The sequence below is a fragment of the Verticillium nonalfalfae genome (assembly GCF_003724135.2).
Source record: "Verticillium nonalfalfae strain VnAa140/NRRL 66861 chromosome Unknown scaffold_60, whole genome shotgun sequence".
Classification (NCBI taxonomy): Eukaryota; Fungi; Ascomycota; class Sordariomycetes; order Glomerellales; family Plectosphaerellaceae; genus Verticillium; species Verticillium nonalfalfae.
Window position 1 is genome coordinate 49,916 of NW_021167285.1, and position 25,427 is coordinate 75,342.

The window sequence follows — 25,427 nt, forward strand, 5'->3', positions numbered from 1 at the left end:
CTGAATGGACAGCCTAGCGGCTCGTTTCTCGACATTTAAAATATCAAAACCTCGGGTCACCCTTCTTTGCAATTCACATCGGTACGCGTCAAAGGAAAAACAACAAGCTTGAAGCAGGCTAAAGAAATACATTGAACGATTGCTATGCTCGGCAGTGTCTTGACAAAGCCGAGGGGGTAGTGAACTCCTTATATCCCGTAACTCCCAAAACCCATTGACCCTGAGGTCCCAGGTCATGTGCCCAATCCCTTGAATCTTCTACAAAGATGATACATACATGTCCATCTGGTGCTGGCAACCCAGACTCAGCTCTTCATGCTCAGTGAAGATGAAAAGAAAAAAACTAAAATCCTTTGAAGGGATCATCGCGGAAAAAGTCCTCTTCTCCCGCCGTCTTACTCCCGCCATAGTAATCATTCGTACTACGCGTGCTTCGCGAATTCTGGCGTTCGCGATGCCTGCTCCGGCTCGACCTGCGACGCATCTCCTTGCTACGCCGCCTTGCGCGGTAGCGGAACTCATCATTCTCATCCGGATCCCCATCGAAACCACCAGAGAATGCCAGCGGGCTGATGAAAGCTTCCATGCGAACTGTGCCGATGGCATCGAAAAAGTTGCTCGGCCGCGACGAAGCTTCCGACGTTCGTTGCGACCCTGCCGTGCTCAGGCCCCAGCTAGGACCCCCACTTGACGCCTGTGATCGATGCGACTGATAAATATCAGACGAGCCTGCCGTGCCAACGCTGTTGCCTGCGTTGCTATCGGTGTAACTGTGGCCTGCTGCCGGGCCCGAGAAGCCGCGGAACGACAGTGGCGGTGGCACATGACCACCCGTGTTACTGCGCTTTCTACCGTGCACCATAGCCTGGCTGCTTCGCTCGTGAAAACGTGGAATGAAGGGCGGTTCGGCCGCATCACTCGACTGCTCGCGCTGGTGGTGACTACTCATCGGTAACGGCGGGAACGTCTCGGTCTGCCTGGAGCTGCTGACATCCCCGACCTGCGACGACGGTGCGCTCGGGAGGCTGCCGGGAATGCTGGGCACGGGAGGCTGTCGGAACGATGGCGCCTTACTCTTGGTCAAGCGAATCGAGTCCCGGATGCCTGTCTTCCGCTTGGGCTGAGGCATCTCAAAGTCTGGCAGTACTGTCTTGGGTGGCGGAGGGGCCGTGATGATCTCGGGTACCGCTTGCTGTGAGTGAGCAAGGAAAGACAGCGCTGTCAGCCAGATGTAATGACGGTCTGCAGACACGGCCGTAAATTTGAGGGCCCTCTGCGGAGTCAAAATCAAGATGGACCGGTTGAAAAGTGTCGCCCCACCCTTGGGCGTCGGGTTGTCGTCCTTGACGTCAAGAACAGACTGAATCGTCACTGCAAAGAATGTAAGTTGCATGACCAATATCAAGTCAAGCTGGAGGTTTCTTACGCTTTCGGCCAGCCTTGCCCATCAAGGCGCTGCCAGAATTGGGCTGCTTGCTGCTCCATAAGATGGCGCGCTCGTATGGAGCCAGCCAAACCCATCTCTTGTGACGATCGTTGCTGTTGTCATCCTTGCCGTTTGTTTCTGGTACGCCAAATGACTTTCGCCTCCTCACGTACTTGAACATCCATTCGCCGACCATTGTCTGAGCGATGGCATCTACAACGCCGGTGGTTGGCGAACCGCCTCCGATCGAGTTCAGGTCTGTCAGGTTTGTCTGATTCGTCTGATACGTTTGACTCGTCTGGGCCGTGTTTGTCGACGGTTGAGACCGGTGGGACGACCTGAAGCGTGATCGACTGGGCTCACGATGGCTCATGGAGGTGATATCATTGTGCGGCAGCGGCGGCAGGCTAGGGCTTTCGGGAACTTCTGTCGTCTCCGAGAACGGTGGTGGCGACCGGCTTTGTCGCCTGTTACGCTGGGTGCGTGGCAGAGCCGCAGCCGAACGCACTTTGCGGATACTGTTCGCACGGTAGTGGGTGCGGCTACTTCCTCTCCTGTGCCAACCGCCCTCTCCTCGTGTTGGGCTTCGCTGTCCATCGCTTGGCGCGCTAACACTGAATGGCGGTCGTCTAGAGCTTGCCCTCGTTGGAATAGGGAAAGGGGGATCTTGAGGATCTGGCAGACTGGGACTCCTTGAACGTCCTTGGTGGCTTGCAATACCACTCTGGATGAGAGCAGCCCGGCGCATCCCGTTCGGCTTGCTGCTTGGTCCGGCAATGGACTTCTCCACGCTACGTTGAGCACCCATTTGGACCGAAGTTCTTGAGCTAGGGTCTTTGTCCTTGTTGACAGTCTCCTTGCTCTGTAGACTATAGCTATAGCTTTCGGTGCCGAGCGGCTTTGCGGAGCTTCTCGGCGCGGAATGATACCTCATAGAATCATGTTCTGGAGATGTCGCCGTGCCGGATGACCTTCGCTTGGATGGTTTTACCGCACTGGATTTCGGTCTCTGGCCTGGGTGTGACAAAGCCGTCTGGAACTCAGGATCGCTCAGGTCACCATCGCCAAAGTCGTCCGCTTCATCGGAGCTGTTGGCATCGAATCCTGCGAAGAGACTGCTGATGCGATGGGGCCGGCGCATCGGTGCCTTTTGACTCGAGAGTGGTCCGTCGTCGTTGTTGCCCGGGTAGGCGTCATTGTGCGTGTTTTCAAGGCCGTTGGAGAGCCCCCCGGAGAAAGTCGGCGAGATCGGAGGTGCGGGAAGCGGTGGTGATGGTGGCACATCACCAATACTGCGCCTACTCGTCAAACGTCTTGGGTTTCTAGGCGGCAGGTTATTGGGCGCAGGCGTGAATTGAACCAATGAAGGATCACCAGCATTCGCTGGAGCCGCTGGGTTGGGAGACGGTGGCCGCGACGATATGGTGTCTGGATGCAGATGAAGTGGAAGCCTAGCAAGGCGCTGGTCGATTCGGATCTCTTCGGTCTGAACACCGATCGATTTCGAAGCAACAGGCGACGATAGAAGTGATACTTGACAAGCGGCATCCTTGTTATAAAGTGGCAGTCTGGGCTCGCGCGGAGTCGACGGCCGGCTCGTGGGTGGGATGACGCTGATGCTGGGAATCGACAACTCTCTCAAAGGGGCAAATTCAGGCAACCTCTGCAGCGGCTCTGGCTCGTCTTCCTTCTCGGTCTGTGTCGAAGCTGACACCATGGGAACAGTCTCAATCTCCGGAGATGGTGGTGTCATGGACCGGAATGGGGATTTGGGCGTCTTGGGCGGGCTCAGCGGCTCCTCTGCTGTCTGCGATCCAGCTGAAACCATCGATTCTTGAAGACGGTACGGTGGCTCGATGCTCAGTGGTCTGGCGAGCTGAACGCGTTTCCGTCTCTGATTCGCCTCAATCTCCAGCTCCGCGTGACGCTGGCTGTCGCCTTCGGGAGGTCTCTCGACCTGTGTTAGGGGTTCTGGCGTCGCCGGTTTGAAAACTTCGCGTGTAGGGGACGGAGGAGGGGAAAACTGCACTCCCGTGTCTTTGTAGGCTAACTTTGGCGCAGGTGGTGCTTCCTCTTCGTCCTCATCCTCTTGGATCCCGTCTTCCAGGGCCTCCAAGACGGTCTGGTTCACCCAAAGTTTGCCACGCGCAACGCTGCCTGGCCTCTTCAGGCTTTCGATGCTTTGGTTGCGACGGTGCATTCTGGACACAACGCTGTCGCGGCTCATGTTGCGCGTATGGCGGTGATGCGAGAGCACGCTCTCCCTACCGCCATCATCTGTGTGCCAATCATCATCGCCATCAAGGTTGAGCTCATCCGCAAGGCAGTTGCCGGTGTTCGTCTTTCCAGGACTCTGCTGTGTCGAGAACCGAATGCTGTTGGTCATGCTCATTGTGCGGATGCTCGCTGCGTCGGTCTCACGACCAGTCTCCTCCGCCTCGCTCTCGGCGCCATTTCCATTGGTGTGCGCGTTCTGGTATGCGGCAACCTCATCAAGAACCACTTTCATTCTTGTCTCAGCAATGTGGATTTTCCGCTCGTACTTTCGCTTCTCTTCGTCCCAAGCGTCCTTGTCGCGCGTCCACAAGTCATGAACACGCTGAGAATCATCTTCCTGCGTTCGAATCTTTCGCTGTGCAACATCGAGTCGTTTCTTCAGTTCCGTTGCGGATTCAACCGCTTCATCTCTCTCACGAGCCAGCTCTCCAATAGCGGACGAAGATCCACCCTCAAGGAGAGCCAATTGGCGTTTGAGGGATCTGGTTTCCTTTGCAGTGACAGTTGCAGTCTCCTGTAGTGCCTCCTGCTCCCCTCGTGTAGCATGCAACGAGGCCTCAAGGTTCTCGATCAATTTGATTTTATCTTCCTGATCCCTTCTCAAGTTGAGTATCTCGGCCACCAGGTTTGCATGGAGAGTCGGGGTGAATCGTCGAGGATCCAGAACGCTGATCGTGTCGTCGTTGGAAACGTCTTTTGATGACCGCTTGGAAGCCTTGCCACCGCGGTCAACAGCCGGCAGTGGCGGAGAGGTCTGCATCCCTGGAGGAGTTATAGACCGACGTGACCTCCTCGAAGCGTTGGACGGTGTTCTATAAGGTGTGTCTTGTGGTGTGGGTAACGAGTGAGAGGCCGGGCCGTTAGACTCATCCTCCGTCTCCCAGACAGCCATGGTCTTAGGTGTTCTCACGGCGACGCTCTCGATAAAGAGCGAGAGATCCGGTGAACATGAATCGACTTTCGCACGAAGCAACTAGGCTGAAGGCATTCGACTTGCGCGCCGGCTGTCGGTGCGGGTGTGTGAGGTAGGGGGGTTCTCAGTGTAATCTAACGGCGGGGGGGTCCAAGCACTTGGCCTTGCGTCGATGATCCCTGTTGGCAAGAAAACAGAACGAGAGCTGGAGGCAGTGTCTGCGCCAGCAATGATCAATGCATCGACGCTTAGTTGGCTGTTAGCAACCATTCAAGGCGTAAAACACCGTTAAAGGCAGTCAATCACCCGGGGAGCCGGGCAGGGAAGATGCAGGGGCAGGAGCATACCTTGTACAGATCAAACGTGGAGCGAATGAACGAATTCTTGGATGAAAGACCGCTTTTGGTCGCTCGAGCAGGAGATGCGATCAATTGTCGCACTGACTAACTATGATTCTTGTCAGCGTAAGATGCCACGGGGGCCTTGCGCCTTAATGATTCGAGGGTGTCATGCTAAGCAGCGAGGATCTGGGATCGTGGTGATCTTACAGAGTGCAGATATCAGGGGCGAAAATCGAACTTGAAACGCTGAAGCCGTCGACAGCCGAAACGTGAAAGGAGTCGAGAACCAGAGTCGTCGAGACTGAAAGACATCCAAAGCAACGCGAATAGATGAAGTTCGAAGCTACGCTAGCCGAGCATAGCTCGTTCGTGTTCAAGAAGCACTCGTACGGAATGTCGACGTTTCGGGGGGGGGGGGGTTTTTCTTCAGGGCGCGTTCTTGCTGGCGCACCAGGAGGCACAGAATGGACAAAGGTGAGAAAGGCAACGTGTGGGGATGTCGAGTGTGTAAGTATGAATGAAGCGTGAGGTCCGAGGCAGTCTTGTGCTGCGAGTAGGTGAAATTCCTAGGTCGGCGCAGTTGCGGTCAGCCTCGATTCCCCCCCTCCTCGTAGGCTTCGCGGCGGTGGTTGGCGACGCCGACAGGCCGTCTGAGACAAGGGGAACGTACCGACGGTAGTAAATTGGATGGCAGCGAGTTGAAACACCAGAAGCAAGCCAACGCTAAAGAATAAGCAAGTAAAGGCCCCCAGGCTGCGTCCAAGACAAGAGATGTGGTTCTGGAATGGCGGTAGAGCCTTTGATCTCTCCGAAGCGGGCTGGCTGGATTGTCGCGGAGTAAACCAGCTGCAGAGCTGCAAGGAAGCTCGTTGAAGGTCCGATGAAAAGCACCGAGGCGAACGCAGCGGGCCAACAACAGGTTCTCCGAAGCTCAATGGGTGAGGAGCATCAGAAAGCACGAGGATGGAGAAGAGAAAGGAAGAGAAGATTGACGAGAGCTATTCCTTGATGGTGCTCTGGACTGCTGCGTACCACGCACTCGATGCCACCAGGATGGCACAGGGACTTGGGTCCCGAAGAACCAGAGACCCCGGACTGGTTATGTACAAATGCTCCACTGTGGTTTAAACTGGGCGAGCTGGCGAGCAGGCGTGCGGTCCTACAGCTGCAGGGTCACAAGGGGGTGGATGATGGAGGAATCCCTGATGCCTGAGGTGGGTTCCCGGCTCGAACGCGAGTGGTGCGGAGGTTGAGGCTGATCCAATGTGAAGGAGATTGATTGTTGTGAAGAAAAGAGAGCCAGCAGCGTCTATTCTCGTCGAGGCCAATGCAGTCAGAAACGTCGAGCTTCCTTGACGGCGTCGAGTCAAGTTGGCCAGGTCCACTGGTCCTTGATCTGCCCCCTGGCCAGGGGCCCGGCTTGAGAAAAGACGGTCCATCAATTAGACAGTGAGTCGAGTCGAGTCGAATCGAAATCCAAGGCGGGGATTCCAGTCCACATCCTTGTGTATTCGTATCCAATCAAATTGGTCCGCAACGGCCTGTCCGGCTGTGAGTACGATGGGCGAGCATTGCCATGAACGAAAGGAACCCGTCCCACAGGCTGCATGGGGTCTGAGTGCACAATTGGCCGATTAGGTGCGACGGGATGGGAAAGGAAACGCGGATGCGATGCAGAGCTTGTTCACCAAGACCCCGGCTCCATCCAGAGGAGAAATGAGAGAGGAAATTGCGGCCGCAGAAGCTTGCAGCGCGTTACTGCAGCTAGGGATTGGCACATTGGACATGTGCTTCGGACCCCGGCTCGAGCTTGATACTCGATGCTCAACTCGGCACGACGATGGGGCGATCTTTGAAGCGATGGACCACCATCATAAGAAGGCAGAAAATCGTGCCGGGGGGGGCGACATCGAAGACCATCAAGGAAAGGAGCTGACGAAATAGTTTAGGCAAACAGGCAGGCCTCAGTTGCGCACAAGACAGAGGCGGTTGGGGGGGGGGGGGGGGGGGGAAAGTCAGGTCGAGAATGGCTGGCCAGCGAGGTTGTTGCATCAGAGGGACGGCAGGGCCGAAAGAGCGCAGCGAGCGAAGACGCAGAGGAACAGAGCTCAAGCAAAGCTCAACCATCCACGCGTTTTGTACCCCACTCATCATAAACAGCCCAATCCAACATATGGCGGCACAGGTGGAGTCCGGCATCGCGACTGCATTGGTCACCAGGCGCTCCAGCTCCACAACAGCCCGCCAGGGTATCGGCAGGCTAATCCTCTTGGAGGGAAGGTCCAACTTGAAACGGGGTTAGCGCAGCTGACTCAATACGGCTGGACGGGTGGCTGTTGCCCCCAGAGCGGTTGGACGTCGGGAGGAGAATAGGCAAGAGGTCCATCCGAAAATCGAAAGGAGCAGCAGCAGCAGCAGCAGCTGTGGGCGCATTTCCCGAGGAGCCTACCCCTGGATTTGCCCGATGAGAAGATCTCTGCCCCAGGCATATGCTTGAGTGGCTGTTGCTGGGCATCCTTTGAGGCATGGGCAGGCAGCTCTTGCCTACCCGCTAGCCGCTATTCGCTATTCGGCAACTACAAACCAGAGGTCAGCGAGGCACCTGCCCAACTGCCCACCTCAAGGCGGGGGTTCAGACCCATACAGCGCCCAAAGGACGGCGAAAGACGCCCCATCAAGGACATCCACCATCATCCACCATCACCCACATCCAGGTCTAGTGGTCAGCGTTTCCTGAGTCGTTTTCTCGCGTTCCCTCCTCTCCCGGTGAACGGCGCTGAAGCTCGTCCCGCCGCTAGGCATTGGGGACAAAGGCACAACCCCCCTCACAATGACAATGCCCTTATGAATTTGAGTCCGTCCGTCGATACCCGTCTGCCGCCTGCCGCTTGCCTGCTCTGGGGTATGGCGCCATGCGAGCCAGGTGCGGTGGAAGCATATTTGCTTTTGGGTGCTTCCTCGGATACTTGCCGTCGTCGCTGCAGAAGTTTATTTGAATCATCTGCAATGGACAGGAAACCCAAGGGCGATTTGTTGAGGTGCCTACCATGTACATACATGTTGATCAGAGGCCTTGAAAGCAGTCGGTGGCCGGCGTGCTTCGCTCAGCAAGGTCAACTACCGACAGCCTACCTACTTGTACATGTGCAGTCACCCACGCACCACCCCACGCACCACAGCACCGGAGTTGTGCACAGGACAGCAGCGACAGCCTTGTCACTACAGAGGCACTTTACCTGGATGGGTACGACGACAACAGCCATACGGCTCAGTTTCATGCTAGCTGCCACCTGGACCAACGGTTCCAATGACGGGAAAGGCACACGGCTCGTGCCTCTGACAGCCAGAGAGAACCATGTCAGCCCCTGACCAACTGCGGCCTCGTCATGTTGATCCCCCCAAACATCACTTGGGCAAACTGGCGATCGGCGTCGACAGGGAAATTGCGACTTCCATTGTCCCAGGCCGCGCTGTTGCGGCCGAACTCCAGTGGGCCAACATCCGGCACGTCTTCCTGTTGGGCCATAAGTCATCACCGTATCACAGTCACATCAGAACCTGGTCATCGGGCATGTGTTGATTACAGCCCCAGGCCTGTCGCACTTGCCCTCATGTTCTCGAGCCACTTTGAGCGTCGGCGTCTTGGGCAGAACATGATATCGACCACGTTCGCCCGAGACAAGCTGGCGAGAGATGGGGAAGCCGGCTCGCGTGACGCGCCCGTCAGAATTCGCAGTCCGGATCGCACTACGCATGTCATATGCTGGTGGCTCGCCTGTCTGCACCCTGTGCCGCGTTCTGCAGCCGTGCTTGCCGGTGTCCCCAGATTCGATTACGCCCCTAATGTAGCACCCCCAACTAGGTATCGGTCAAGCTCGGCTCGCAGCAGACAGCTTCCCCGGTTGTGCAAGGTTGCCCAGGCGAGCAAAGCCTCCAACGAGCCATCCTTCGCAACACAGTACCGCTGAGCTGGACCTGCTCGTTTATTCGAAACTGGCGGGCGAAGATCCATTCTCCCGTGCAAACTAAACGCTCTCAGGAATAACACGCCGTCGGCACCAGTCTATCGCGGCTTTCCCTGCAAAGTATATTTCCAGCCCTTTTGCACGATGGTTTCCCCGATCCCAATGTCCACAACAGGGGAACCTGGACTTCGACTCCCAGTCCGCCGACGCCGCAAAGCTCTGAGGTTTTTTCTACCCAGTAGCAATCATGCATCGCCAAGCCAGTGGCTGCTTGCCTTATCGGCTCTTAAAACAATCCGAGGCTATGGTTTGAGCCTTTAGATCGTGAGGGGTATGTGGCCGTGCCTAGCCTCACCACGGGCATTTGCGTCTTGAGAATTGGGGCAGGGCTTCAAACAAGACCTCGAGAGGAGTGCCACTACCAACATGCATTCAACGCTGCATCCTGTCGCGCCAGCTTCGTGCCACATGCCCTGGACGGGGCTTTTTGTCTGGACCTCGAATTTTGGGTCTCGACTCGGTCGACGTTTCCGTATCAAGAGCTTCCCCTCATTCCGCATCCCATTTTCCTTTTTTCACTTTTATTTCTAATCTGCTGTCACTGTGATGGTCACATTCAGTCTGCATTGCATGACCTCGGAAATCCCTTGCCATATTGATCGCGCCAAGCACACGCACCACTGCTGAGCTGAGTGTGGCGCTCAGTGCACTTTTGGGTCTCTCTTCCTAGGCCGAGTCTTGGAGAGTGACCCGCAAGACTAGCCTCGTCCTTCCTACTACGTGCCGCAGAAGGTTGACCATGTCCATCGCCCAGCCTTGATCGGATTGTGAGTTGTCGGGTGGTCGCGCCGGTAGCCTGAGACGAGGTTGCCTGCCACAAGCGTTTGCGAAGGCTTCTCAAGAGGCCTTTGGACAGGTAGGGGGTCAATATTGCGTGTTTTTTGTGTTTTCAACGGTCCGCATATATTAGTTGGTTACAATGCACGCCAGACGTCTTCCCGCCACCATGCGGTTCCGGTTCCGGCCTTGTGAAGGTTACACCTCGCGCAGGGTTTGCAGTCGCCCACCGCGTGCGACATGAGGACGGTGGTTCAAAAACAAACTGCTTTCTTCGATCGTCCTCATCTTGCAAGAGGCGTGGTCGATAACAAGCACGTCATCACCGGGGCCTTGGTATGATTCCAAGACAAACAACAAATGCTAGCCTTAGACGCACGAAGTTGTGGTAGAGTTTTCAGTTGAGCATCTCATCAAGATACAAGTCGACTCTGCTGACGACGGGCACACTCAACCAACACTCATCAGCTTTCTCACATTATACAACCCTAAACTTGCTGTCAATACTCCATAACTGTGCTCTTTAACGTGCATATCCAACCGAGCCCCATATGTGCCGGCGGATCACCAGCCCGCTGACAAGCCCCTGGGGTCGCCCGGGTTTGGTATCGATACCTCCGTTATGGCATTGACGTCCTCGGAACTGAGTGGGATTCTTTGCTAAGTTTAATTGCCGGGGGAACTTCCTGTCAATCAATCAACCCTGTTGTTGTAGGCAGATGCCCAGTCATAGCAAGCTTTGGCCGTTGAATGGAGCGTAGTCAAGCCCGGTGAGACCGACATGAGCATCACGACGGCAAAAGAACGGGGAAGGCTGGCAGAATTATCAGCCATCCATGGGCTTGGTAGCATGGTGAGCTGTGACGGATTGTCAGCGCCAGTATGATATAGAGAATCATCGCCTGGACTGATGAACGATCACGGCAGTTCCCTGCCACCCTACAATATGATCATTCGTCACAAGGTGATGTAAATGCCATTCAACTGGTCGCTGGTGCGGCTATGTTTGTTCAGTCACCGGGCCCTTGAAACTGGGTAACTCGTAGTTGATATTGGACATGCGACGTTGAAGGACTGTTGACAATAATGACGAGAATACCGCCCGGTCGATTATGTACTCGTCACGGTTTCCCCGGCCTGATATCTTGTCTCTCGAATGGGATTCCGGGTGAGCAGGTAGTCTTGGGTGGGATACCGACGATTCCCCAACTATTGGACATACATGTTGCATTTGACATCGTCGATATCGCTCGTGTATACTTCATGCTGACACTCAGAGCTTGTTAAGTGACAATCGCAGCGGCGAAGTCCATTGGGCCAAGCGTTCACACACTTGGTCAGTTTCGTCGTCTCTTTAGCCCGGCACAGCCTCACTCTTGATCTCCTACCCAGGGCTGGCGAAATACATCTTGCCGTCCTATTTCCACGAGCTCCTCCTGTCAATTCGTGGTAATCTAAATTGTTTATCAGCAGATATCAAGCACTGCGGAGAAGGTTGTCATCTCGTGGCTGCCTCCGACGGACGCACCGTGTTGATGTGGATCTTAATTAGTCGACATCAGGAGACACATGAAGAAACCTTCAAGAACATGTCAAATATGCAGAGTGCTGGAGGCTTCAAATGCTATACCAGGTCATTGGCGAAAGTCTCCCTCGGCAAAAGCATGCTTGAGAAGTGGCAGTCGTTTCATCATGTGACGGGGAGATTCGTTGGAGAAGTCCTCAGACGTCTACCGCCGTCACAGGAGTGAAAGGTTGCGTCAGACTCATAAGCCAATATCCGATGCATTTCCAGGCCCGTCTGGCTGATGAGATGGATGTGCGTCGATGCTCCGAACTTTCGGGGGTGACAGGTGATGCATCCTTGTCGTCACAAGCATGCGAAATTGCGAGCACATGCACATGCAGGACGATGATATCAAGCACGTCGCATCCGCTCCTGAGTGAATCCAGGCAACGGCTCCAGATCGGAGGGAGGGAATGAGACAATCTTCATCCTGCCACCTCGACGCGCAACGGTCGGCGCTCATGCCCTGGTCGCAAGGGAGCCGCGTTGCTATTGTAATTTCAGGCGATCTGGCATTCCTTGAACGGGGTACTGATGACCGACAGCTTATTCTCTAACCTCTGCAACTGGGCACTGCTCGTTGCTCAGTATTTGAGACTCCAAGCGAAGGGGGCCTGGAGGATGGGTGGTATTCGTGGCTGTCTACCTGATACCGAGCTGATGACGATTCACCCCCGATTGTTCTTTGAGTCATATCAGAAGGATACTCGGATGGGAACATACTACCCGAAGGAAGGAAGATGTATGCATACTTGATCAAGATGGGGCCACATGGCATGTCAATCACTGTGTTTGGGCCAACAGAGTTGGGCAACAAACCGACCCGAGGTAGGCCTATTTAGCAGATCGTTGTTGCAACAGGCAAAGAGGACGACCGAGAGCCTTGAAGCAAGGATGACTCGCAAGTCGCAAGCTTTACGGACAGCCTAGAAGTCATTCCACCCAGGCCGGGGATGCAAAACCCATGCCAGGCCGGCCTTGGCGCAAAGTCGCCGGCCCTAACCGTTCCCGAGCCGAGGCATCGGCGCCGGTCGCGGTGGGGAGCCCCTCACCTGCACGCCTCCGCCCGCCCGACAACGTCATCATCCAGTCAGTACAGCCTCATGGCAGCCATCTTCGCACATAAAAACACGTCAACCTTGGCCCCGGCTCTCGGAGGAAACCGTTCATTTCATTCGAGCACCGCCATCATGTCGTCCTCTTCCTCCCCCGAGCTTATCAAAACCCAGGTCAAGGCCATGACCTTCGACGTCTTCGGCACCACTGTCGACTGGCGCTCCTCCGTAACCGACGAGCTCACCAACCGGGCCGCCTCCAAAAGCGAAAAACACCCCGACAAAGACCGCATCGCTAAGCTCCGCCGCCTGTCCCGCGATGACTGGGGCCGTTTCGCGCAGCAGTGGCGTACCACCTACAGCACCTTCGTGCGAGAGTTCATCCCGGGCGAGACACCGTGGAAGGACGTCGACACGCACCACTATGACGCCCTGGTCGATCTGCTGGCTGAGTGGCAGCTCGAGGGCATTTACTCGGACGAGGAGGTGAGAGAGTTGAGCCTGGTCTGGCACCGGCTACGGCCGTGGGACGAGGCAGCCAGGGGCTTGCGGCTGCTGGGCGGGCATTATGTCACGTCAATGCTGTCCAACGGGAACGCCTCTCTGCTGCGGGACCTGGACGACTTCGGGAGTCTTAATTTTCAGCGGCGGCTGTCGGGAGAGGACTTCAAGGCCTATAAGCCCAATCCCAAGGTGTACCTCGGAGCCGCCCAGAGCCTTGAGATGACGGAGCCAGGGCATGTTGCCATGGTCGCCGCTCATCTCGACGATCTGGAAGGGGCCCGAAAGTGTGGGCTGAGGACCATTTACGTTGAGAGGCCGGGCGAAGAGGCTTGGAAGGATGATGAAGATAGATATCGAAATGCCAAGGACTGGGTCGATATCTGGATTGGGGAGAAAGATGGTGGCTTTGTTGAGCTTGCGAGGAGACTGGGTGTCGAGCAGTAACACTACTCAGCTGACAGGCCAATGATGTGTCAATGACAATGTTCAAATTCAACGCTGAGGTGTACGAGCACGCTTTCAAATAGATAGAGACATTTTGTCGCAATTTTCCGCCTTACGAAGTACCGATTGGAAACACTTAGTCAGAAGAAGACAGAACTTGCCCCTTACGCTGTGGAATGCTTGGCGAAGGGATGGACGGCAATTGCGAACTATCTTGTGTGGTTGAGAAGTCATGATACACGTCGGAGGAAACACCATACAATACCACCTTGGCATTGCTTCATTGAATACTTGTGCTGCAATTGACTCTGTGCTGCAGCAGTAGTGATGGCCGAAAAGGTATTGCCTTACGGTCTGCTTTAAAAGTACGCCAAGTCAAGACGGTCATTCGAAGGAATATCCTGGTGTAGTCAGCCAAGGGTGGCATGTTCCAGCCTGGAATGGGTCTAACAACACACCTAGGTCATGATGGCAGGCAAGAGCCGAGGCATTGGAGTCGGCCATGACAACTGCAGAGGGCCTGCCGACTTGATATCCGTTGTCTTCCGGAAACGATTATATTGGACCGATGAGCTTAGGAGAGACATGGGTATGAGACATTTCACATGAGATTGGAAAAGACAGCTGACACCAAGCAAGGGTCGCCGCTTTAGATGTTTAAAAGTAGCAGGGAAAAAACGTGCCTGGTTAACGAGATAGCATGTATATGTACTTCAGGGTGAGCCTACGACTGGAGAGACACGCCAACCAAGGAACAAGTTCAACGGCGTGGCGGCCTGGGCAAGGCATGCGCGTTAAGCTGAAAAAGTGACACTGTCTCGAACTTACAGTCGGCATATTATTGGAATGTCGAATCAAGGCGGGCCAGAGCAAGCGAAATATGGACCAACTGGCACCACCGAGTAGCACTCCGGCAAGGCAACAATGGGCTTGCGCACAGCTACGTGTGGCATCAATAATGAGAAGAAGAAGTATCCGTTATGACCCGTGACCTCCAGAGAGCCTGCAAAGTCAGCAGCAGATCGAACGAATCCGATAAGGCATGAGAAACTGTTGCCAACCTCAAAATGGGAACCGTACCTCCGATAGTCCCGTGCGGTTTGTGTAGACAAAGAATACAAGGCGGGGCACGATCCATTTGGTTGCTGGGCAGTCAACGGTCAGGTATGCGTGAGGAACGGGTGGCAAAATCAACCGCATTGTCTCGGAAAGTGTCCCTTGAACACCGTTGCCCCTCCATAGGCATGTGGTTGGCCATGCCCCGCGTCAACCCAGGGTGGGCGGCGTCTGGGGTAAAGTCTGACGAGCCAGGCAGACTGGGGTACTGAGCCGTTCGCAGATCGTCCGGTACCTTAAAGGCCAGTGTTGTAGATGTACCAGTAGCTCTTTGGGCGAGCAGTGCCGACAAGGTGACGTTGGAAAAAAACGGACTGACCATGTCCGAGTACTGAGTGATGCCAGAATCTCGACTGGTGGAGTGGAAGCGACACAATGACGCCAATTGGGCTGTTGGGCAGCATGTGACTTTTGCGTGTGATTTTTGCGTGTGGTCAATTTGGTCAGAGAAAGCCGGTTGATGCTCCCAGGCTCAGGTCAAGTCCAGTCCATTGACAGGCGACCCTGGCAGACTCAAAGCTTGAGGGAGATGGCAGAAAAAGGGGACTTTCTGAGTGTCTGGTTGATTCGCTTGCACACCCTCTTTTCGCGCAAGCGCCAGACGTGCGTCGTAATGTCATATGCACGGGCGGGCTCCATGCTCAGCACAGCACATGCAAAAGCACGTCGTGGAAGCATGTGTGTGTGTCCTCCCACTTCCTACTCAAGGGAGGGGAAGGACCAATTGAGCGGGAGGAGGAAGAGTCGAGGGCGACTCATAGGTCGTGAGAAGTGGCAGGTTGCAGGTCGTACACCAGGTCCGAAGTCGTGGTCCAGCGACGAGGTCAAGTTATGTGGCTCTAGAAGAATGCACAGATTGCTGCGTCAGCCGTGTGATGCTCGTGGTTTGTTAATAGACCAGTGTCGTTGTGGCCGCATTCGTGCTTTTCAAGTTGACGTGAGGCGGCCATTGATGCCAAGAGCTTATTAGCGAGGATAGCTGTAGGGGTGGTGCTTGTCGAGGGCGAGAGGCGTGTACAGTGGGCGACAAGTCTGTGGGGAGAGGGGGAGGAGGAGGGGGAGGGGGCCGAGGGATCTGCCATGAGGGGAGCCCTAAGAGATGCGGATAGTCTGTCGATGCGCGGCGGTTGCTTGCCTGGCCGACCGTGTCGCGTGCATGGCATAGCATGGCATGACATCGCATGGAATTGTATCGCATGGAAACGAGAAGGATGAGTAGGGATGGTGGAGGTAGGATTGAGAGATGGGATGGATGGTGGACGTATATTCATCCGGACTGCCTCCTTACCGCGCCAGCCTGTTCCTTGAACATCTCCCAACCCTCGCAAGCGCAATGGAGTTTTGCTTGTTGTTGGACCAGAGACCGTTCGGCGAACGACTCAAGTGACTTCTGGGGGAAAGGGTGATTCATGCAAGCAGAACGCAGTTGCCACTTCTGGAGAGGACAAGAAGGCGCAGCCGACACACTTTTTGTGCTGTCGTTGGTGGTTGCGGTTGATATTGCCGTCCCTGTCACGAGTGCCGTTGCCCGATATGCTTGGACATCTCGATGGCGATTGTCATGATTCGCCCAAGGCAGGTCATCGGTCAAGCAAATACCTCAAGGTGAAGTACCTAAGTTGGTAGTGGGCACATACAACGTTCATTTGACAGTCGCAACCCGAGGCTGGAGCACCTTTTTTGATACAAGATCAACGAAGCCGGGAGGGAGGGACCATAGTGATGGCTTCCACCACCAACTGCCTTTGGAATCACAAGTAGACAGGTAGGTGTGAGGGTGAGTTATGATCAGGGAGAGCCTGTCGGTCCGGGTTGCGGGGGTTCTCCTCTCTGTTGCTTCCTGCCTCTCCTCGAATGGTGCTTTTGGCGGTACCTTGCTGCACACGGGAAGGGGCCTGTCAGTCCACAGCCAGCAGCATCCTTTTTGCTCCCTCCTCCATCCCATCTTGCCAGCCGGGTCTCCACCCATGGATCCGGTCTCTTCCTGTTCCATCCTCACATTCTTGACAGGGTAGATGCACCTTTGCGCAAGGCGGGGCTCTCTGGTCTGTCCATTCCGCACCAGCACTACCTTGAGACTAACAAGCACCAAGAACCAGGCACTAACCAAGCATCAAGCAAAGCACCGAATCCAACAAACGACCCGACAAATCAAGCTCGTAGACCTCGATCATGGCTTCGGAACTTGGCAACCGAGCATTGATTACACATTTCCAGACTTCACTAGATGCGACCCGTGGCCATCTCGCCAGGCTCGTCCATCGCCCACCGCCCACATTTTCCAGGCACCTACCTGCTTCAGTATCTGCCGTTACTACTGTCCCTCACTCGCCGCCTGAGCTCAGCTCCAGGGATCAAGGAGAGCCACTGCAACCAACCAACCAGCCTGGAACCAGTCGCAGCCGGGCTTCGAGGCCTCAAGACCCAGTACCGGTACCGGTACCAGAGCTAAAGCGCTAGGTACCTCGACCCGAGCAAGACCGTCTCCACCCCTACCTTACCAACACAGTAAGGTACCAGGTGAGGTACCTTAGCTCGTCTCCGCCCCTTTGCTGAGGGTGCCTCATGCTGTGCCTAAGGTTGTCCCGTCTTCCAACTTCCAGTGCCTGTCCGGTGCTGTCCACCTCCTCTGCATGTCCTCCAAGTCCCTAGTTCCTAACCCCCCCTACCTACCTAGCCCCCCCCCCCCCCGGCCCCAGTCCCTGGTCTCCAAGTGAGTCCCGTCCCACGTCTTGGGCTCCAAATTCCATCCAGACTCAGCGTTCGCTCTCCCCCCCCAGCCTACGCTCCAACCTATCCTCCTTTTGTACCACCCCGCCGCCTGCCAGACCTGACCTGCTAGCCTATCTATCTACCTTACCTACCTACCTCGTCTGCTCGCCGACCTGTTCGCCGTCTTTGCCCTTCCACCACAAAAACCACTTCTGCGACAATCTCTCAATCGCGACTCATCTCCAACTCTGTCGCTCGCCTCCACACTTCTCATCGACTGGCGCAGACAAGAGAAGAGACGAGACAACCTGACCTGCGCTGCTTTCCCCCCTCGCCCTTGAGTTGCCGTCCGCAAACCCCCTCGTCCTCCCTCCACTGACTCGGGCCTCTCGCCGGTCAACTCGGTTTTGTCCTTCTGCCCATCATGGCGGGAAAAATGGTCCTCTACAAGCTGGTGGTCCTGGGAGACGGTGGTGTGGGCAAGACGGCCCTGACCATCCAGCTCTGCTTGCAGCATTTTGTCGAAACTGTAAGCGCTCAATTCCTCTCTTTTTCGTCCTCTGACGGCAACTCCAACTCGTTCCCTCACCCTCGCCCTCGCCCCCCCCCTCAAATCCCCACCAGTGCGTCGCTGACCCGCCTCGCTCCTGCTTAGTATGACCCCACGATTGAGGATTCCTACCGGAAGCAGGTCGTCATCGACACCCAAGCATGCATGCTCGAAGTCCTCGACACTGCCGGCCAGGAAGAATATACCGCCCTCCGAGATCAGTGGATCCGAGATGGCGAAGGTTTCGTTCTCGTCTACAGCATTTCGTCACGATCCTCCTTCTCCCGCATCAAGAGGTTCCACCACCAGATCCAGCGGGTAAAGGAGTCCTGCGCCTCTTCACCCTCTTATCCTGGTTCACCCATATCGGCCGTTCACTCCCAAGCGCCTGTACCCATCATGCTCGTCGGCAACAAGAGCGACAGGGTCACGGAGCGCGAGGTGTCCACCCAAGAAGGACATGCACTGGCTCGTGAGCTGGGCTGTGAATTCGTCGAGGCCTCCGCCAAGAACTGTATCAATGTCGAAAAAGCCTTTTACGATGTCGTCAGAATCCTCCGCCGCCAGCGCCAGGCAGCTTCCCGACCACAGCCCAACGGACGCAGCTCGACGCGCGCGCACAACTCCAGCTCGCAAGACTACAACACGAAGGAGAAGAACGACGGCAGTCGAGGAAAGGGCGACAAGAAGAAGATCAAGTGCGTCATTTTATAAAGGCTTGATGCCTCGAACGTGCGATTCTCACGATGCGATTTTATTCATCACGATTTTATGATGCCCCATAGAGCGTTCGGCCTTTCATCCAACTGGCCGGTATTTTCATGACGCACGAGAACCAATCCTCTTATCCTCCGCAAAGATTTGTTCTGCCACTCGCACTGGGCCACGCATGTCAACTCGAAAAGAAACAGGACGAGTTGCAGCCGAGCTGAGTCGATTTTAGTCGAATCGCCACCCCAGATCGAGTAGCTCTTCAACCGGCGAATGGCGCACACACAAACACACCAAGAAAGGAGTCATGTCCGTGGCGTTTCTGATTTCAATGCTTGGGCGGCGTGGGAGTTTGATTCTTTCATTCCAACACGTGGACGCCACCTGACGGAGTTCGCGGAGTCCGTGGTTTATTTTTCAAGCAAGCTGACAGACCTGTTCGCCAACGATAAAAATCTATTCTACCTCATATGCTACCAACCTGTCTCATACACATCCTTGCGCAAACCATGCCACATCTCAATTCGGAGACTTTCTTCTTGGATCCCTGGGCAGGACTAGGGTTCTTCGGGCAGGGAGGGGGGACGGGAAAGAGGGGAAAGCAAAAGGAGTAGGATAGTGGTGGAAGTAGCGGTCGTCAGTCGATTCACCCAGATGGGGGAAACGCATCTCCGCCGCCAGGAACAGGAACAACCTCGCCGCGGCACAAGCCACGCCGTACAAGGGCGAGACTCATATATCAGCATTTCCAGGGTGGGATGTGTATCTAACTATGTCTTCCGGCACTGGCCACTCTTTCGTGCATGGCCCGTCTCCGATTCTACGTTTCAACAAGTACCTACTGCTTCCCCAAGTATCTATCTAATCGCTGTCTCGCTCATCTCGCTCCGTCTTACCCCGGACTTCACACCCCCTCGACCGTTCGACCGAGAACAAAGGCAAGGCCAAGTTTGATGATAGTGCCGATGCGCCGATCGCTCGTTCCTCAACAAGATGGGGTGCCTAAAGAGTCTTGAGCAGGCTCTACGTGTGTCAACGGGACGGATTGTCGGGGCTCTCTGCCTAACAACGTTGACCATCAGTGGGCGGTCCAGGCGGCAGGTTTTCAATTGACGCCTCGTGCACCACACAGCGTGTGCGGAAACACAACTGGTGGCTCGGAACCGAAACACAGACGACAGATCCCATATTGCCAGGGGTGGGGGACCAGGGGCGGACTTGTGAATATGCTGTGTGCCCCATCAACTGACTCAATTGCTCCGAGATGCCAACCAGGGCAACCTCACAAGGCATCAGGGCTGCCCTTTTGTGCCCCTCACCCCTTGGCCCCCTCCCCCTTCCAGCCGGCGACGTGGTAGAGAGGAGGAGGTTGGGACTCGCGAAGGGTGGAAGCATTAGAGGGTATTTGGCACTATCGAGGCTGGGGCGGTGCTTGACGCTACTTGGCTTTCGGGGTGCTCCATTTTGCTTTTCCGCCAACGGCTGCCACTCCTCCTCCTCCTCCTCCTCTACCAAGCTTGCTGTGGGTTTGGGCATGTACAAGTACCGAGCGTGAGGGCCCCCGACGCCGGTTTAGGCCAGGTCGATGGCTTTCCTTAGGCCTTGGTCCTTCTCCCTGGTTGGCGACCAGCGATATCGTGCGACCGCCGTACGGACCCGTTGAGGCTGGCAGCCGCGCACCAAGGGAGGACGGGGGGGGGGTGCAAACGCGAGTTTTAGGCCCAGAGGAAGAACGAAGTCTAAACCATCTCATGTCGATCTTGACATGAAAACAGCAATCGTCTCCGGCGCCTCGCGTGGCACGAGGTGCGGCTCGGGGGGACGATACAGCGTGGATATCTGGTTGTCGGGCTCGGCGGTCGGTGGCAAGGCTGAGCGAGAGCCCGTAACCACGGCCGTGGGAGGCAAGCGCTGCAGTATTATGCTTCTTCTCGCGCCTGAGAGTTTCCGAACCGCCCCATTCAGACGAGCGAGTCATCAGATATGCGGCCGGGTTTGCAGCACAGCGCTGCACGGAGACGAGCCATGACCTACAGTACCTGACCTGAGGTAGCTGCCACTGCACCTGTCTTTGGCCTCAAGACTAGGTAGGCTATTATCAGAGGCGTCTGTGCACTGTCTTTTTATGGAGACGAGGAACTTGGGTGGATGGTCAACCGGCGTCTTTTGCTCCTCCACTACTAACATCGTGATTGCTTGCAACGACGCTACGGAGCCAACCTTGTCCCATGTTGGAGTGCCGTCGAAACCTCATTTCACTGCCTGCAGTCTGTGGCAGTCACGTCTCCTGGTGAGGGGCTCAGAGGCTCCGAGACATTGCGACCGTCCCGAAAGAAAGGACGTGCCCCCCCGGCCTAGTCGATTCGCAGCTCTCTCAGCCGAGGCTGGAGTGTTTGAGTTTGCATGATGCCAATGGGGAGGATGATGAGGACGGATGAGCCTCCGGTCTCCCGGTTTAGCTTCTGTAGACAGCCCACGTCTATCCTACCTTACCTAGGTACCTTGGGCAGCTATCACCCTCAGGACTCCTTAGGAGAACATGGACACGTCCGCCGACGAACGATGAAAGGAACCCCCTCTGAAAAAAAAAACCGAAAAAAAACCAAAAAAAACCTGATGAAGATCCGCTCCTGTCTGATGCAACCCTTTCGGATTTTCGGACCCCTTCTGATATCTGACAGCGCGGGGTCCAACTCCCAACACACCAGACCAAGACTGACTAGGTATCTAGCTAGGTACCTTAGGATTTTGGTGTCTTCCTTCCTCGCTTTGGGCAGGTGCGAGGGACTACTTCAGGCACTTGCTAGCTGCATGGCAAAGGCGCCTGTGTTCGGCACCTTGTGTGCTGTGGAGGTCGTCTCGCGCCATAGCTGCCTACCAGGTATCTATCTGTCAACTCTCTCCCCCGCCCCCCACGGCCTGGTGTCAACGCTTCTCTAGTCGTCTTCCATGCCGCTCATCACATCCTTCCATCACGTTCCCCACCTTAGCTGCATCTCCCTTCTCGCTTCGTCGTTATCGTCTTTCCCAAAGGACGCGAGGCAGGCCGCCTCTTCGTCTCTCGAAGGCGAGCACGTACAGAATTCCTGGGACGCGCACGTACCGAGCGGAGGAGGCGGATCGTTCCTTCACCTGGCGCCCTCGAGACGAAGATTCCACGGCCCTTCTCCCGTTTCCATGCATGATCAACATGTTTCGCTGGCAATTGAATCTCCGCGCTTTTCCTAGCGTCATCGCTTCCGGTGCTCGCAGTGTCGATCATCAGTCACCGAGCGTGGTTCTCCAACTTTCACCGAGATGATCCTCTACGTACGAACCAAGGCAGGATCCGATCAGAGCATGCTGTCTTGCCCTTTCTATCCTTTAAACCAACCCCCCACGTGCCCGGGATGTGACCAGAAGCCCGACCCAGACGCAGAAACGGCGGTGGGCGGGGGGGGGGGACCATACCAAGGTGAGGGGCGGGCCATGACTTGGACCTTTGGGGGAGAACTCCTCAGGGTCCCCTTGTCTCAGCTGGCTGCGTAATGCTTTTGTGCTTTTTGATAGAGGCTTCAGCACCAAGACAGTGGCTTTGGATGTCTGGCGTGGGGGTGAGTGGTTCGGTTCTGCAGCGGCTGCTTTGCTGGCTCTCCTCGTCGTTCCGTCATGGTTGATGACACCCTGCTCAAGGCTTGTTGGGGGCGATGGGACAGGGGCGGGAAGGGAAGGGGAGGCGAGGCAAGACGAAGGGGGGGGGGGAGAGAAAAGACTCCAAATGTCATCAGTGGCAGCAAGGGTCGGGGAAGACATCCTGAGGAGCTTCCCTTGTCGGCAGACCACGCAAGCACACCACAACCACAACCACGTAGGCGAGCCCACCCGTTGATAGGACGGACCGTCTTTGTGTCGACAGAGTCCGACAGAGTCGAACCCCCGGGCCCCTGCTTCATCCATAAAGACGTTCCAGCAGCAGGCACGACAAACACCCAAGACGCACACTCCGGCTGTCTGTCCCTCACTGTCGCCCCCTATATGTGAGGCCTGTTCTTGGTCAAGCGCGGACCGGGAGCGCGACGAACGCCAAGACTACGGGAGCTGCCACCAGCCTTATGCCTCGTGGGTCTCGTCTCTGAGAGGGGCAGTGGGGGGGATGAGGGGACTAATGTTACCACAGGACAACGGAGCTTGCCATCGTAGCTTTCACCAGTGAAGCTTTCAAGTACAAAGTTGCGATTCAGGTCGGCCTGTTCCCTCCCTGCAGGCCGAGCCGACCGGCATGTCGAAACACTCGTCCCCCTCCCTCACCCCCAAAAAGCCAGAGGACGGCAAGTCTAACATCCTTTTGAGAGGGTTACAGCGACCGAGCAACCACGAGGCGGCCTGCGTCGTGGACCATGTCAAGTCGCATTCGATGGAAAACCACAAGGTGCCTTGTTGCAAGGCGGCTGGCTGGCTTACTTTCAGTCGTCCCCATGCCGCGTTTGCGGAAGTGATAGCTACCTAGCTAGGTACCTGAGCATGCAACGCACGCGGATACCAAAAGGAAAGAGAAACGACGCTGTCCCTGCCCTGTCCCCCTCTCGCCCCTTCTTTCCCCGCCATGTAACACACGCCGTAAACCCGGCCCCAGGCATTCCGCCCACGACGAACAAGCTCGCGACGGCCAATCTATCGGACCCGGAAAGGAAACCAACGGACAGACATCCCTACTGGTGATGCAAACCCCTGGTCCTGGCCTCCATTCCTCCCACGAGAACCGACGGACGCCACTTGCAAGAAGGACGCCGGGCACGCAACCCCCCCTCAATTTCAAGTTGTAGCATACATGTACACGATGCCGCGAGACGCAGCGGCGCGGCCTGCGGAAGCCCCCCGCCGGCCGGTCCGGACGATCAGACGAGGCCTTCCCCGCGCTAGGTGTTGCGAGGTGAAAGGCCTCGTACTCTCTCGCTTGACGTAACGCATGCATTCGGTATGGGCCTCCTCGACGAGAGCGGACAGCTCCGCATGCAATATTGCCATGTTGTGTGACATGCTGGCTGCAAGCTCAACGAAGCCTGGGCATTCTGGCAGTGCATGGCATGGCTTCGCAGGCCGCGACCAAGTCAAGATTAATGGAGCCAACGTCTCGTCATGGAATCAAGGTATCGCGGGGGAAGAGGTAGAGGCTTCGACTCGAGCTCATCCTGTGTGGGCAAGGGAGGGTCGGGTTTCCGCATACTAGTCGGGCGGGACACAGGCATGGACAGGGTATCCAGTGTTGACACGAGTAATCATGAATTGTTAGTCTTGGGTCATGCTTCATATTCAAGAGTAGAAGACAAGACGTTTAGCACGTGCCATTGCGTGCCCCTTTCCTTGGGTAATGACAAAAGAAGATCCGATGACGCCGTAGGTTCCCGATCCAAACGGGTTCCATATCCCATCCAAAACCCCAATAATTCCTGCACAATACAGGCTCGAAGATTCGCTCCCAACAAGAGTCCCCGAAATTCAAATCACCGATGAAAATGGCGGAAGACGGCAAGTCTTCTCGTAGCCATGCCCGTTGAACATACGGCGGTGTATCATAGTTTGCTAGACGTTGAACCAAGTGAAACTCCACGATTCTAGTCCCTTGTCGCGTGCTCGTCGCCGAATGGGCTGGTGCCGCGCTCGTGACGCTCCTGGACGCTCTGGCGTTTCGATTTCCTGTCGGGTCCTTGCGCCGCCCGCTTCGTCGCCTCTTCGATCACGGCACTCAGGCTCGTGGTGCTCTGGCGAGTAGCAATGCTTGGGGGATCGGAAAAGGGACCTTGATCAACGGAAGGGCTCTCGTCAATAACGGTGACGGCGTTGGAGTCACGGATAGAAGTTGAGCTTGAGGCTGTCCGGCCGGCAGTCACGGACGATTCGTCGTCCGTTCTGGAGCCAACGCTGACCTGCTTTACCTGGTTACCGCTTCCAAGACGGATGACTTGGGCGCGGCCCTGAGTAGCCGTCGTGGTGCTCGCATTGTTGAGGAATGTCGAGCCAACGCTGAATGTGCTGTCCCTAGGCTTGGCAGCATCGAACTTGCCGTAGTCAATGCTCGGGACGGGAGGTGTGACCTCGCCGCCGGCCGAGCCACCCATGGATTTGACGCTGACCATGGCAGCCTTTGCCCTCATACCAGTCTGCGCTGGGGCCACGACGACGGCGTTCTTGCCGTAGATGGTTGAAGCAATGCTTGGAGCAATGCTGGAGCGAGGGGCGTAAGAGGTGCGAGCGTAGGACATGCGATCGCTATCCCCAGACAGACCAGAGTACGTAGAATCCCGTAGATCGCCGGGCACAAAGAAGTGCTGGTCCTCGTAGCTGGGACTGTTGGAGGCGAGGCTTGAGGCGTGCATGGGGATGGGCGGGACCGGGGGTACGAGCAGAGTTGGCGAAGTCGGTGTAGCGCGATTTGTAACACCGGGGATGTAGGCGATCTGGATGATGTTGGAGGCGCGTGTGAGAACCGTCGAAGCGATCGAGTGGACCGTGTGGACTGATGAGCGCTTGTCGCGACGCGCACCAAATTCCTTCTCGGCTTCGACTCTGTGGTCGGGCTCATCTTCGTAGGACTCCTGTGCGATCTGGTGCTGACGTCGAGGCTTGATACAGAATCTCCAGACTAGATAGGTCACGACGGCGATGGCAATGACGCCACCCACGACACCTCCCGCAATAGCGCCCGTATTGGGTTTCTTGTCGCTCTTGCTTTCGGGAGCGACTGTTGCGTCCTTGCGGCATACAGCTTTGGCGCACGAATTGCATGTTGGAACAGTGAAGGTGCAGACTTCGCCCGACGAGCATGCGACACCTTGACATGTTAGGCCGCTATTCTCACACTCGATGCAGCCTGCCTGCCTGGGTGCAAGAAGAGCTACGAAGAACATGTTAGCAAGACAGTAAAACGACAAGGGAGATGTTATCGCTGGCGATTGTGGTTTAACTAAGCAACGTACCAGAGGAGAGCTCCTCGAGAGAACGAAAGTAGAGGTTTGAGTTGGATGCAGCCATG

General features: G+C 56.0%; 4 protein-coding genes across 4 annotated transcripts; 2 read left to right on the forward strand and 2 right to left on the reverse strand.

Moving 5' to 3' along the window:
- Window positions 1-422: 422 nt before the first annotated feature.
- D7B24_007543 (uncharacterized protein) lies at window positions 423-4,595 on the reverse strand (the record flags this gene model as incomplete). Its single annotated transcript, XM_028641652.1, has 3 exons — window positions 423-442; window positions 496-1,371; window positions 1,427-4,595. The coding sequence occupies 3 exons, from the start codon at window positions 4,593-4,595 to the stop codon at window positions 423-425; spliced, it is 4,065 nt and encodes a 1,354-aa protein (XP_028494418.1).
- A 7,921-nt stretch (window positions 4,596-12,516) lies between these two features.
- On the forward strand, window positions 12,517-13,329 carry D7B24_007544 (uncharacterized protein; the record flags this gene model as incomplete). The annotated part of the gene is made up of 1 exon (XM_028641653.1): window positions 12,517-13,329. One exon carries the CDS (start codon window positions 12,517-12,519, stop codon window positions 13,327-13,329), a length of 813 nt encoding a protein of 270 aa, XP_028494419.1.
- Window positions 13,330-17,581: 4,252 nt separating this feature from the next.
- Window positions 17,582-18,421, forward strand: RAS2 (Ras GTPase ras2; the record flags this gene model as incomplete). Its single annotated transcript, XM_028641654.1, has 2 exons — window positions 17,582-17,686; window positions 17,813-18,421. The coding sequence occupies 2 exons, from the start codon at window positions 17,582-17,584 to the stop codon at window positions 18,419-18,421; spliced, it is 714 nt and encodes a 237-aa protein (XP_028494420.1).
- A 5,588-nt stretch (window positions 18,422-24,009) lies between these two features.
- On the reverse strand, window positions 24,010-25,426 carry D7B24_007546 (uncharacterized protein; the record flags this gene model as incomplete). The annotated part of the gene is made up of 2 exons (XM_028641655.1): window positions 24,010-25,226; window positions 25,372-25,426. The coding sequence occupies 2 exons, from the start codon at window positions 25,424-25,426 to the stop codon at window positions 24,010-24,012; spliced, it is 1,272 nt and encodes a 423-aa protein (XP_028494421.1).
- Between the last annotated feature and the right edge of the window lies 1 nt (window position 25,427).